This window comes from Emericellopsis atlantica (genome assembly GCF_019669845.1).
Source record: "Emericellopsis atlantica unplaced genomic scaffold F5Z01scaffold_11, whole genome shotgun sequence".
In the NCBI taxonomy this organism is placed as follows: domain Eukaryota; kingdom Fungi; phylum Ascomycota; class Sordariomycetes; order Hypocreales; family Bionectriaceae; genus Emericellopsis; species Emericellopsis atlantica.
In genome coordinates, this window is record NW_025764713.1 from 754,010 (window position 1) to 766,567 (window position 12,558).

A 12,558-nucleotide genomic window follows, 5' to 3' on the forward strand; every position below is an offset into this window, starting at 1 on the left:
AGGCTCTCGATGCGTCTCGCATGACCTCCGTCCGATATTGATCAACAGAGTACGTACGTGTCTCCTGTCGGGCTTTGGGCTGAGAGGTGTCAACACAATATCGCCCCAAAAGCCACCTCACTGCGTGATCGTCACATCGATGGTTCCTTCACAGCATGGTCCAGAGTGCCCCCCCTCTCGTTGCGATGTCAAGTCGGCCTTGATCGGACGCACCTTGAATGACTCCTCACTGCTGTCGGCCGTAATCGTCCAGCAGGCACAAGCGGAGCCGTGCGCATTGGCTTGCATGCGTCGCCAAGGCACACGTTGCGCAGCATGAGAGGAGCGTAAGGAGGGGGAGAAGAGAGGGATATGATGAGAGAAGCCGTCATTCCCAACGTGCCAAGCACATATGTATGATGATTGCCGGCCCGATGGCAGTCGAAAATGAGCTCTTTCAGAGCAGGTCGGCCTGACTCACGCCCGCACCTGGCGACGCGGATTGATGAATCAAAATTGGTATTGGTTAATTGGGACTGATACTGGTACGTAGAGTACAATGCATGATCCCCTTCTAGATTGGCTCCCAGAACCCCGAAACGCCTTATGAACCCCCTCCCTTCCTTCATCATACCCAGGGATGTCACTAGCACAGCCTGACGCATGAAGCGCCGCCAAGCTGAGTCCTCCTCCTCTCGCCTGTGCTTCCCTTATCCCACCCTCTTGGGCTGACTCGAATCCTTAGCCTTGCTGACGCCATTCCCATTGCCGTGATGTTGACCACCGTCAGCACTATCTAGACCTGACCTTGACCTGACCGCCGTCTGTCTAGGACATGCTGTAAGGAACAATGGCTTTGTCGATGACAGGTTCTCTCCTGGACATGGTTTTGCTCTCCGCGCCCCATCTCGACTTCCATTCCGTCTCGTGGTCCAGGGCAGTGTCAAAGGCCTTGCGGCATTCGGGAGGGAGCAGACTCTTGATCTCGTCGGGCACAACGCCCAAGCCATTGAAGGACGCCAGCGGGTCGTGGGGATCCCTGTGTTCGTAGGCGCCCTTTGAAAGACCCGCGGGTGGGATCTCAAGGTACGTGTCCGTAACAAAGAAGTTCTTGGCCACTTTGGCTGGGACAGGCGTAAAGATGGTATCTTCTGCGCTAGCCTTGTCCTCCTCGTCCACGGGGACCTGCTCGATGCGAGCCCGCGTTGGCTGCATCATCTTGGGATAGTGCATGGTATTCGTGTGGATGTCGTAGACGCCAGCATTGTTGAGCTTGCGGATTTCGTTGATCCTGGCGTTGAAGATGCTGTAGTATGGTTAGCAAAGGGTCTCCAAGTTGAATGATGCAATGCGGTACTTGCCTTGCCTCCCGCGCGTGCTCAAACATCCAGTTCATATCATTCAGGTTGACCTTGCGCTTGGCATACTGCGGCTTGCCATTCGGCACTGGCACCGATGGCGTCTGCGTGTGGTACACCGCACTGGCGCCGTGCCAGGCGACGTACTGGTTCTTGTTGTACGGCTCGGAAGGGTTGAAGCGGTCGTCAGGGTCAGCAAGCTGTCCCTCCACCACGCCGTCCGCCCTCGCCTGGGCCACGTTGTAGTCATCGACGATGCGCTTGCCGCCGATGATAATGCGCGCACCAAACTCGCGGAAGACCGACCGCGCCGTGACGATACCTATGGAGCGTCCCTTGTATGAGTGCGGGATGATATCCCGCTCAATCATGTCACGCTTCTCGTCATCATCGACGATGATCTTGTGCAGCTTGCGATGCTTTGTGAAGAAGAGATAGCTGTCCCGGAAGCCCACGCAGCGGGCGGGCTCGGTGGACAACATGTACAGCCTCTCTCCCCTTCCCAGGACGGTGAAGACACGGCAACGATAGTCTCGCCCGCCCGACAGATTTCCGTTCTTGTCGACTTTCTGCTCTCCCTCTGGATCCTCGGGAAGAACGCACTCATCGTTGGCAATCTCGGCAATCGTCCCCTCAGCGTCGATGACCTGCTCTGCCTTGGGCGCAGAGGGACCGCCCTTTCGTCCACCACGACCGCGGTAGCCACCGCGCCCACGGCGACGCGGCGTGTCGCGGGCTTCATCGTACGGCACGACGACCATGGGATCCCAGTCTGGAGGCTTGTTCTTTGGTGGCCGACCCAGGCGCTTCCTGCGCACCATGCCCGCTGGTAGAGGTGATCGCTCACGCTGCGGTGGTGGAGGAGCGGGCTCTCCGCCCTTGTCCTCCTCCTCCTCCTCCTCTTCTCCATCCTTCTCACCATCTGAATCGCCGTCTCTGCTAGCCTTGTCGTCTTCGTCCTCCTCATCGTCGTTGTCTTCTACGTGCTCCGAGTCCTTGTCGTCGTCTTCGGGGATGGGGACCTCCTCGTTCGTGGCATCAGGCATGGTCTCATCTTCCTCTGGTGCGTCGTCGTAGGTTTTGGGCGTATTTTCTGCCGTTCGCGTTAGTCGCAGGCGAATTGGTCGGCGCGCCATGCTGGCGGGTGGTGTGTCCAGGCAAGGACGGGCGAGTCTCGCGACGTTGTGCAGAACACAATAGGCACGGCAGGGCAATTCGTCGTCGCACACAATGTGCTCTGCCCAATATCACACGAGGAGACAGCGCCACAGACAACGAAAGCGAACGCGCACGTGAGGGAAGAGGGAGGATGTGGTGGTGGATGAATCGCAGCAAGTTGTCGTTTGGCAAGAGGGAAGGAAGGGACTTACCCAGCGCCGCGGCGGCCTTCTTGGCGGCAGCGCGACCGGATCGACGGCCGGGAGGCATGATGGGCGGGCCTGGGACTGTGATGCCCGCCTTGTTGAGATGCGAATCAACAAATTAGGATACGGTGGGCGGATTCAGCGTTGCTTCATTAGGGATTTGGGAGATACTGGAAACGAGACTGGACGCCTTTTTGCCCAGACGTGCGCTCGCGAGTTCAGACGCGCCCAGGCGCCTCGCAGCGTGGCATGAAGCCTGATTGGCTTCCGCTGGCGAGGCTCAGGACTGTGCATTCACCAACACACACGGTACAATCGCACTGTACCTGCATCAACTTCATCGTCTCGAGCCTCGAGGTGTCATAATTACTATCCCAGCTTGCTAATTTAAGGTACGATCGCAAAGGCAACAAACGCAATGCCACTCATAAGATCCATATCCGTATTATCACTTCCCCGGTGGATCAGCTCAGCCGATGATGCGTGCACCCAGAACATCTCTCGCAGGCCACTACTGCCACTACCCCCACGATTACAATGTGTCCCATCCCCCGTTGTTAATCTCTGCCTCTAGTTTCCTGCTGATCAGGCTGGGCACGCCGTGGTTCAATACCGTGGCCCGGATCATCGTATCATATCTTTTTTGGCTCAAGAAGAGCTGGCGTCCATGGCGCAACTGAAAGTCCGTCTCGCCGTACTTGTCAATGTAGGGTGCCGGGGTGAACGATCCCGAGGTGCGGAACAAGTATAGTATACTGCACTTTCTGATGTTGAGGAAGACGCCGACGCTGTTTTGGCAGCTGTGGACAACTGTTAGCTTCTCCGGTTCCAACTAAACATGACACGCAACTCTGAAGATCTCTTACCGTTGGACATGCTGCTGCGCTCCGCCCAAACGAGTCAACTTGTCCATGCAGCACGTTGCTTGACTACAGCAGAGCTCCCCACAGAACAAGCACATGATGGGGTCGGTCAGGTCCTTGCCCGTCGTGGGGCATTTTCTCCTTGTTGCTTCCTCCACGAGCGCGTCGTATGTCTTGGGGAGACCGACAAGCTCAAATATGCCAGGATGGCTCACCAACGCGTGCTTGTTCTCGCCGCCACCAGTGTGGTTCAGCATCTGGTGCTTGACCCAACCCTGCACCGTGTTCGATATGGTTCGAGATGGCCAGCCAGCGGCCTCCGCATTCAGCGTCAGGCTCGCGCACATGTGGTCGAACGAGGGAACACGCAGGACCTCTGTGAGGCGATCGAGCTCTTCGGCCTCGGGATTGGCGGTGATGGAGGCGCTAAAGTCCACGCCCCAAGTGATGTTCATCAGAAGCACACACTTTCGCAAGAAGGTGAGTGCGTACTTCTTGACAAAGATGTACCATCCCTCCACCGTGTCCAACCCTGGCTGCATAAAGGCCTCGTTTCCCACAGGCACTCCCGCGTCATTGTACCTTGCCAGGTCAACGTCCAGAGTGAACTGTGACACTGCCAGGGCGAACTCTGCAAAGTTGTTGATGGCCTCGTCCTCGGTCTGCCTATGCTGTAGTGGCCCGAACCACTTATTTGTGGGCATGTTCTGCGACATGTGGAGGATGACCTTGACAATCTCTGCGAGATAACACAGCCTCAGAATGTGGGCAATGTCGTGACCTTGTGCAGGGACGAGGCCAAAAGAGCACTCTGTTAGGAACAAGAATGTGTCTTTGCTCAAGAGCGGCTCGTAGAGATCAATGCGCCGGCGAGACTCGTCGGAATCCGAGGAGAAGCTGCGGCCGATGAGGAGCTGCGTGTGTTGGCGCACGGCATTCTTATCGGTGTGAGCCGAGCGTCCGCTGCGTCCTCGGTCCCGCTTGGAGGCCATACTAAGGTATGAGGTGGCAGTCTCGGAGAGGACGCGCAGGTGCGTGAGAAGATGGTCGGGGATCTTGTCAAGCAACGTCAGCCCAGGCTGTACCTCTTGGCCTCGCTGCTGGATTTCGGCACACGATATAGTGTACCCAACAGCTTCAATGATAACGTCGCTCTGCGCCATATCGCCAGGCACAGCATCAAAGCCCATCCAAGGCCGAGAACCAAAAGCGTTGCTCTCAATCGTGGTGCGCAACCTGCGATACGCCGCCGTCAGGTCCGACTCCAACGTCGAGCTGCCCGAAGCAGCAACAGGCGTTGACACGTCCGACTCCGAGTCGGCCATTGTCCCCTCCGACTCGGCGCTGTCATCCTCGTTGTCGCCGTCCCTTGGCGCCATGGAACGACCGATGGCTTCAGCCAACGCCGAGAAGTAACTTGGAATGCGCGACACGCTCCCCATTTCTTCCACATCCGGCGCCTTGCCGGACACAACAGACTGTTCTGAACCCAAGTTACGAGCTAGCCAATCTGCAAAGTCGCTCTCTGGTGCAAGGTGACTGGGATAGGACTCCTCCACGCCCTTCCAGATGATCGGCAAGAACGCATTGCCGAGAGCTTTGCAGAGCGGGCACACAAATTCCTTCTTCTTGACTTCTTCCGGGTGGTGTCGGGCAATCTGCTGCGTGTGGCGCCGCGACGTGGCCTCGTAGTATGTCTCGAAGCAGCGGTAATGCATCATGTGGCCGCACCCGCTGGCCACGACGCCCGGTCGCGATTGCGAGGGTTTGAAGCCTCTGCCAACGGTCTGGCGCTCGGCGAGAATCTTCTCGCCCTTGGTGTTGAGCTTCTCCACCATGTGCCGGTTCTCATGGGCGATACCAAACGGCCGAATGTCCTCTGCCGAGCGGTCGAGGTTGCAAGGCGTCTGGAGGGCTTCCCGCACAATGTCGGGATCCTGGAAGTCCGTCTGTCGTAGCAAGCGACTTTCACTGAGCAGAGTGAATGTGCCGTACAGGTTCCGCTCATCGGCCACCTCCTGGCAAAGGATGCAAGTGCCTGTAGGAAACTTCCAGGTGTGCTTGCGGCCCTCACCCTGCTCCTGATGCTCTTCCACGTCCTCTTCAATGTCCTCGCCCCAGTCAATGTCAGCCTGGTTGTCCATGAAGCTCTTCTGCTGTTCTTGGAATTGGGCCATGACCTTGGCGCGGCGCTCGAGCGCAGCCTTCTTCTTCCGCTCCCGCTCCTCCTCAGCAGAAGCATTGGCAGGCGAAGCCGTATTGACGCGGTCGACCGAGATCCCTAGATGCACAAATGCTTGCTCAAAGGTGACGGGACGCTTTTGCTTGAGTCGCTTCAGCACGAGATGGATCTTGGGGTGCGCCGACTTGTACTCCTCCTTGGACGCAATCAGATTAAGAAGAGCGACAATGGTCCTTGCTTCACGGTGGCTCGAAGGCGGGTTGGCCCGCGCGGGTCTGGTCAGTGCAATCTGCACAAAGGAGCCCTTGTTCTCGTCTACCATGGAGTTCTCGTCGCTCTCATCCTCGTGTATCGCCAGGAGTACAAGATGGAGCACGACCTGCAGGTAGGGCTCAAGGCGTGTCGAGGGGATGCTGGGCGTGAACTGCTGCGCACTGAGTGGGTAGAGGAGGCAGTAGTAAATGATCTGCGCAAATGTGCCTGTGCCTGTGAAGCCAGCCAAGTCCTTGAAGAGACCCGATGGGATAGGAGTAGGCTTCGGCTCGTAGACAATTTCGTCGGGGGTCTTTCCTGTCTGCTTCGCCATCTTCTTACGGAAGGCCAATTCAGACTCCTCGCGCTGATTCTTGTTGTAGTGCGCGATATAAGGGTCGATCTCCTCAATAAACTCAGGACGCAGCTCGAACATGCCTACATCTGAGATATTCTCAGGGGGCTTGTAGGTGGCTAATTCATGGAGCAGATCCTGGAAATCCTCTGATTCTTGGTACTTCTCCGGGACCTTGTTGCAGATCTCGTTGAACGACAGAGGCTTGAAACACAATGTGTGGATGAGGTCGCGGCGCATAGCAGGGTGGCGGTGATTCGCCTGTCCCTGTGGTGCTGTAATCACCGTGCGGTCACTGAGCAGGACGATCAACAAGTGCAGCATGTCTTCGACCACGTCCAGGTGCTGCGCATCGTCCTGCGCCTCCGACTTGACCTCGTACAGGCCCTTCACCCACAAGTCCATGCCAAAGCGGTCGATGATGGATGCCAGCACTCGGCTGGAGTCACAAATCACCAGAGCCGTCTGCAACAGGAAGATGTCTCGCTGATGGGACACATCTCGCTGGGCGATGCCACGGTACGTACTAGCTTGGTGACGCAGACTGATGCCATTCCTAACCCACATGTTGGCCTTGATTTGTGCGAGCCATGCGCACACCCGAAGAGGATAATCAAAGGCGGCCATCAGATAGTCCTCTGGTGTGAGATCTCTTTTGGCAATGCTCAGCTTCCCCATCAAGCGTGGTTTGGACTGAAGATCTTGCAACGAGAAGCTCAGCAGGTCCCGAACAGTAGTGGCGTCAAGTGACCGAGCACACTCAATCAGCCAGGACAGGGTGTAGTGCAGCCCATGATGGAAGCTGATGTGCCCCTTTTCCACAACAAAGTTCACCACCGAGTACTTGGTATCGTCCCCATTGAACTCAAAGTCGTCCACAGTCTTGAACTTGACAGGTTCCTTGACTTCAGCTTGCTTGAATCTGTGCCTCTCTGCGCCGATCGAGTTGAGAATCACAGTCTTCGCCGTGAACCGAATGGCTCTCTGCAGGTAGGGCATCTCCTCAGGGGTGATGGACCTGAAGGACTCGCACAAGGCGCGCGCTTGCGTGTTGATCTGCCGGGTCACCAGAGACGCGGTGATCCACGAATCAGCCTCGTATTCAACGTGCTCGACGACGGCACGGAGGTTCGGACCAATGCCCTGGTGCAGCTTGACGAGGTCCAGGAACTGCATGAGATACCTGGGTTCGTTCCGGATCCGTTCTCTGACGTGAGGCGCTTGGAATAGGTACTTGAGATCCTGGTAAAAGTGATACATCCTTCGGTTGGTGACAGTGCCGCTTTCGAAGGCTAGGACGGCATCGGCCGCCACGTCCCACGGGTGACCGACTTGTCGCGTTGTGAGGAACGTGTACAGGATCGCAAATAGCGTGGTCATAAAGTTACCCCTCTCGACAATCTCCGCCGTTACCGAGGGTGTTGTGAGCATCTGAAGGGAGATGTTGATGATCGAGTGGTCGGGCTCGCGATCTCCAATGAGGTATAGCTGGGCGAGTGTGGTATACAAGCTGGAGAACCGTAGCGTGAGTAGCCGTTTGAACTCTGGGATCGAGACCACCGTCGAGATGTACAATGAACGTAGGTCTGTCCTCGCCTTCTTCCACATGCGCAGGTCAAACAATAGGAGCCAGTCAAGTCGCACACGCTGGAAGACATTCTCGGCGGGATGTTGGTAGTTGCGATCAGTGTATCCTGCAGGTGTCTCTAGCCAGTACCGCGGCGGCTTTGGCACCACCTTTTCCGTCTTGCCGGGCGTTTTGGGAATGTCGGCGTTAGCTTTCTCGTAGGGGACCATGGTGATCAGGGGCTCTTGGCCCGTGTCGGAGTCAGATGGTGTCGCATCACGCTCTCTAGGCTGCGTACGAGCAGGACCGCCCGGCGGTGGAGGGGGAGGGGGAGGGTAGCCCGCCATCGTGGCCTCGTCTTCCTCCAGTGCTTCGGGTTGACCCCAGTTCACGCTTGGGTCGCCGACCTCTTCCCTCGAATCCGCCATCATTGCGTCTTCGCCATCTTCGTCCTCATCGCCGGCCTCGCTGGACCCAGCATAAGAGTGAATATCAAAGCCATCCCCCATGTCATCATCATCGTCCTCATCGTTGTCTACCTCGATCTCGAAGTCGACCTGTCTGGCATCGACGCCTACGCGGCGAGCTATCAGAAGCTGAAGACGAGCGGTGCTGAGACCACCCGGTCCAATGTACATGTTCTGATCGTCTTCTTCCTCATCGTCAATGACACCAGACAGCTGGGTCGCGCGACTGCCCACGCGCCATGGACGCATGAGCTCCTCGCAGACTGCGTGTCCAAGTATTTGATTGTCGTTACCAACGGCGCATCCTGCTACATCGTTCAGCCATTCGATGATGGTGCCGCACATCTGCTCCCGGAAGGTGTCCCTTGCCGATCTGACTGTTACGGTGATTCTGATAGCTTCGATAATCCGGGCCATGTCCAAGAGGGCATCAACGTCGTCCATCGACTTCAGTATACATCGGCCCACCGCGTCGGTTGTCCAAGCATCCTTCTCAGCGTCCTTGCGCTCCTTCCGGCATGCCCTGGCCACTTGATCCTGAACTTCTTGTACCGTGTGCTTCTCATCGTTCCAAAGGATCAAGGAAAACTCTTCGCATGGCCCTGCGTCTGGACCGTAGTATTTGGATAGAAGCCGAGCAGACTCCTCGTCTCTGAGCACAGACTCTCGGGATTTGTCTTCGCGCAGTTGTTCGATCGAGCAAGAGATGACGTCGCACACGTAATCCAGCACCCGGGCCATTGTCATCCGTATGCTACCCAACATCTCTTCCGATGGTTCAGCGATGGCCTTGCCCTTTCCCTTGCCCTCCTGCGTCTCGATCTGCGAGTGGATCGTACAGAACAAGGATGTTTTCCATGCTTCGTCGTCTCCGCAATCACAGCAGCCGCTGTTTCCCACAGAAATGTGCATTCGAACCATGTGGCCCTCGTGATCAGTCGACTCGAAGCATCTCGCGCACAGGACGCATGTATCGTCTGTGCCGCACGTCCGACATGCGTACGTTGCTTCGCCTGCCTTGAAGATATGCCCACATCGCTTCCCACGCGCGGCTTCGGTATATTCGGCGCCATCCATAGCGCCTTGCGCCTCTCTGAGGCTCAAGCTCTCGGGAATTCTTCCGTCGGGGAAGAGAAGGTCAAAGTGGTCTCGCTTGCCGCCTGCCAGAGACCAAAAGAGAGCTTGGAGCAGCTCGTGGGCGGCGTTCGCATCGTAGTTGTAGCGGTGTTTCGCGGGCAGGCCGGCAAGAATCTCGCAGAGCTGCCGCTCCTGCGTTGACATGGTCTCGTCCATAATTCAGCGAGATATCATTGCGGCATTCCAAGTGCAATCGCGAGCGCTGGCGTCGTGACTTTCTCGTGCCAGGCGGGCGTCAGTACAGAGGTGGGGGTTTCTGGTCGGTGAGGTAAGCGACCTCGAGAGGACACTGCGTGCGACGGCCTTGATGTCTCGAGGTAAAAGAAAAGTCTCCCGTCGAGTTGGGCAAAAAATGCAGACTGTGCAACAAAGCCTGGTGTTTGTGTGGCAGGCAAGTCAAAATTACGAAGGAGATGTGATGATGGGCCCGAACCCCAACTTAATTCCAACGGATGATGTAGGAGATGGATTCGACCAACCCCACGGTCACGTCAGATCACTACCAAGTTGCTATAGGAATTAGCAACCCGGAACGTCCGTAATTAAGGCTGCATCTACGAAGACTTCACATGCCCGCGAAATGCGCTGCAGCCTGATTTCTAAGGTAGAGAGCTTCCGGACGCCACGGCGAGAAAGAGTGTCGTCACGCGAGGGGCCACGTTCTTGATCGTGGACAAAAGGAAGGTTTATGATTTGAATCCCCTTTCTATGCCTTCTTACAAGTAATGCACTTCCTCCCCCGATGCGCAAATTGCTGCGGCAGTCGATATTTATTCGTCCTCTTCCTCAGCGGCCTCAACGTACTTGTGGCGGATGTCCTTCCATTGGCGCTGCATGCTGGTTAGCACCCCGATCGTCTCGACATTGTGAGCTCAAACGTACGCCGCGGTTGTGGTAGTCCCAGAGCTTGTTCATGCCAGTGTTGAAGCCCCTTGTCACGCGGTCAGTGTCCATTCATGCTTGTCCTACTCGTGCCGGACGTACATCTCGAAAGCGAAGCCGGCACCGAACACGGTCGCCAACATGGCGTAGTTCTTCTTGAACAGAACGCTATCGGATTGTCAGATATGCCCTATATGAGTGACCGCCATCGAATCGCATTGTGTCGTTCAGTCGGTTCGGTAGAATGGGTCGACTGACCTGTAAAGCTGGCCGGTGATAGACTACATGTGCGCGATTAGTCAAGGCGATCATCCTCACAAGCCCGGCGGGGAGGCGATGCATACCATCTTGATGAGCCGGTGCAATTGAGCACGATCGAGGTGTCGATGAGTGTGTTGTGGTCGTGTAGGATGGTTCCAGGGTAGCGTCTCGAGGTCCTTCGCAGTTTGAACGATGGAAATTCGCGAGGTTCCGGGTTGGCTTCACCTCGACGTTGATTGGACAGAGGTGGACCCACCAGTCAATGTCCAGAGTCCACGGCGCTTTGATTGAACATTGAAGATTCGGAATACCATACGCTCAAGTTACGATATTGTATCCGATTCACACAAGGTCGCAGCAGTGTGATTATTATGAGTAGCAATGCTGCTAGATTACAGGGCACCTGTGCGATGCATACCTCGAGCCATGACACGCGCAAATTCGTAGAATAGCTGCTTACACGGCTACCAGGCACTCAAGGTTCATATGAGCTCCAATATCCTCTGCTCCAGCTTCTACACCGGGCACTTGTCCATCGTGGCAATGACGGCAAAGTATTTTGAAATCACGGGCTGCGAAGTTGGGGTGATACTACGTACCGTAGGTACACCTGGCACCTCCAGCATTGGCCGATCCTAAACTTTCGTTATGGTGGGGCCTTCCAACCCTTTCTTGACGCTGGCATCTTCAACTCCGTTGGCATCACAGCCACCTTCTCCTCCTGGGCCGGGCGCGGGCTGTCGTTGTGATTAACTAGATCCCCAGATCTCGCAATCATCTACGCCACGATCTACCTACTTATATACCTTTGGCGATCTCGAAAGAGCACACCTAGCTCACGCGCTCCCTCCCCCACCAAACGACGCATCTTCCATTCAGGTTGCGCCATACGCCAGACTTTATCAATCCCACCTCTCACCTCATTTTTGGATTGCTCAAACAAACCAGCTATGCCTTCCGAAGCTACAAAAGCGTCAAACGCTGGCATAGTCACCGCTCAAACCGGCGAGCGCCACATCCCCGAGTCCCAGCGCGCAGATGGCAGCACCCGCAAAGCGATCAAGATTCGACCGGGCTACCGTCCCGCCGAAGACGTCGAGGTCTACAAGAACCGTACCGCCCATGCCTTCCAGGAGCGACAAAAAAGGGTGGGAGTCCCAGGAACGCAGGGGTTGAAGGACGACAACAGCAAGGCAGCGGAGGCGAGCAGCGCCGCGAGCAATAAGAACGCAAAACGGCGCGAGGCCAGGAAAAAAGCCAAGGCAACTGAGGGAGAAGAGGGTGCTGCTGCAGGTGCGACAAAGACAGAAGAGCAACAGACGCCTGTGGACCCTGAGGTCGAGAAGGAGAAGAAGGCGAGGAACCTCAAGAAGAAGTTGAAGCAAGCCAGGGATCTGCAGAACAAGAAAGAGGGAGGCGAAGCGCTTCTGCCCGAGCAGATCGCTAAACTCATCAAGATCAATGAGCTGATTCGGGAATTGGAAGCATTGGGCTTGGATGCTGACGGCGAGCGCAACGACAAAGCAGACAAGAAGGAGAAGGGTGCCGAGGACGAGGCTACGGGGACAAAGTAAACGCCATCACTTGGCCGCGACCGCAGTCGGATGGTAGGCTTGGGGATGTATACTGTGTGCTTTTCAATCAACCAGCCGGGGATTAGATGGGCATGGCCACGGCGTTACGGTCGAATTGGACTACGAGGTTATTATTGCCTTCGATTTGGAAACAAATATAGCTTAGCACGCAAAATTCGTGTACCGGGCCCCAATTGTCTTGATTCAATGTACCAGCCTCCTCGTGGTCAATATCTTGAAAGCCAAGCAACGTATATGACAGTCACTGGAAACTCATGATCGAGTGGCACACTTCCAAAACCCCGTCAACGCAGGAG

General features: G+C 56.2%; 4 protein-coding genes across 4 annotated transcripts; 1 reads left to right on the plus strand and 3 right to left on the minus strand.

Moving 5' to 3' along the window:
• Positions 1-725: 725 nt before the first annotated feature.
• Positions 726-2,656, minus strand: F5Z01DRAFT_76310 (chromatin remodelling complex Rsc7/Swp82 subunit-domain-containing protein). The gene is made up of 2 exons (XM_046267121.1): positions 1,341-2,656; positions 726-1,285 (listed from the first exon to the last, which is right to left on the minus strand). Exons 1-2 carry the CDS (start codon positions 2,471-2,473, stop codon positions 808-810), a joined length of 1,611 nt encoding a protein of 536 aa, XP_046119066.1. The 5' UTR covers positions 2,474-2,656; the 3' UTR covers positions 726-807.
• Positions 2,657-3,021: 365 nt separating this feature from the next.
• Positions 3,022-10,127, minus strand: F5Z01DRAFT_76166 (uncharacterized protein). Its single transcript, XM_046267120.1, has 2 exons — positions 3,568-10,127; positions 3,022-3,501 (listed from the first exon to the last, which is right to left on the minus strand). Exons 1-2 carry the CDS (start codon positions 9,678-9,680, stop codon positions 3,234-3,236), a joined length of 6,381 nt encoding a protein of 2,126 aa, XP_046119067.1. The 5' UTR covers positions 9,681-10,127; the 3' UTR covers positions 3,022-3,233.
• On the minus strand, positions 10,118-10,979 carry F5Z01DRAFT_654066 (cytochrome b-c1 complex subunit 9). Its single transcript, XM_046263402.1, has 5 exons — positions 10,751-10,979; positions 10,665-10,687; positions 10,509-10,574; positions 10,407-10,455; positions 10,118-10,354 (listed from the first exon to the last, which is right to left on the minus strand). Exons 1-5 carry the CDS (start codon positions 10,751-10,753, stop codon positions 10,295-10,297), a joined length of 201 nt encoding a protein of 66 aa, XP_046119068.1. The 5' UTR covers positions 10,754-10,979; the 3' UTR covers positions 10,118-10,294.
• Positions 10,980-11,161: 182 nt separating this feature from the next.
• Positions 11,162-12,377, plus strand: F5Z01DRAFT_76156 (putative RNA binding protein Pym). Its single transcript, XM_046267119.1, has one exon. It carries the CDS (start codon positions 11,618-11,620, stop codon positions 12,239-12,241), a length of 624 nt encoding a protein of 207 aa, XP_046119069.1. The 5' UTR covers positions 11,162-11,617; the 3' UTR covers positions 12,242-12,377.
• Positions 12,378-12,558: the final 181 nt, after the last annotated feature.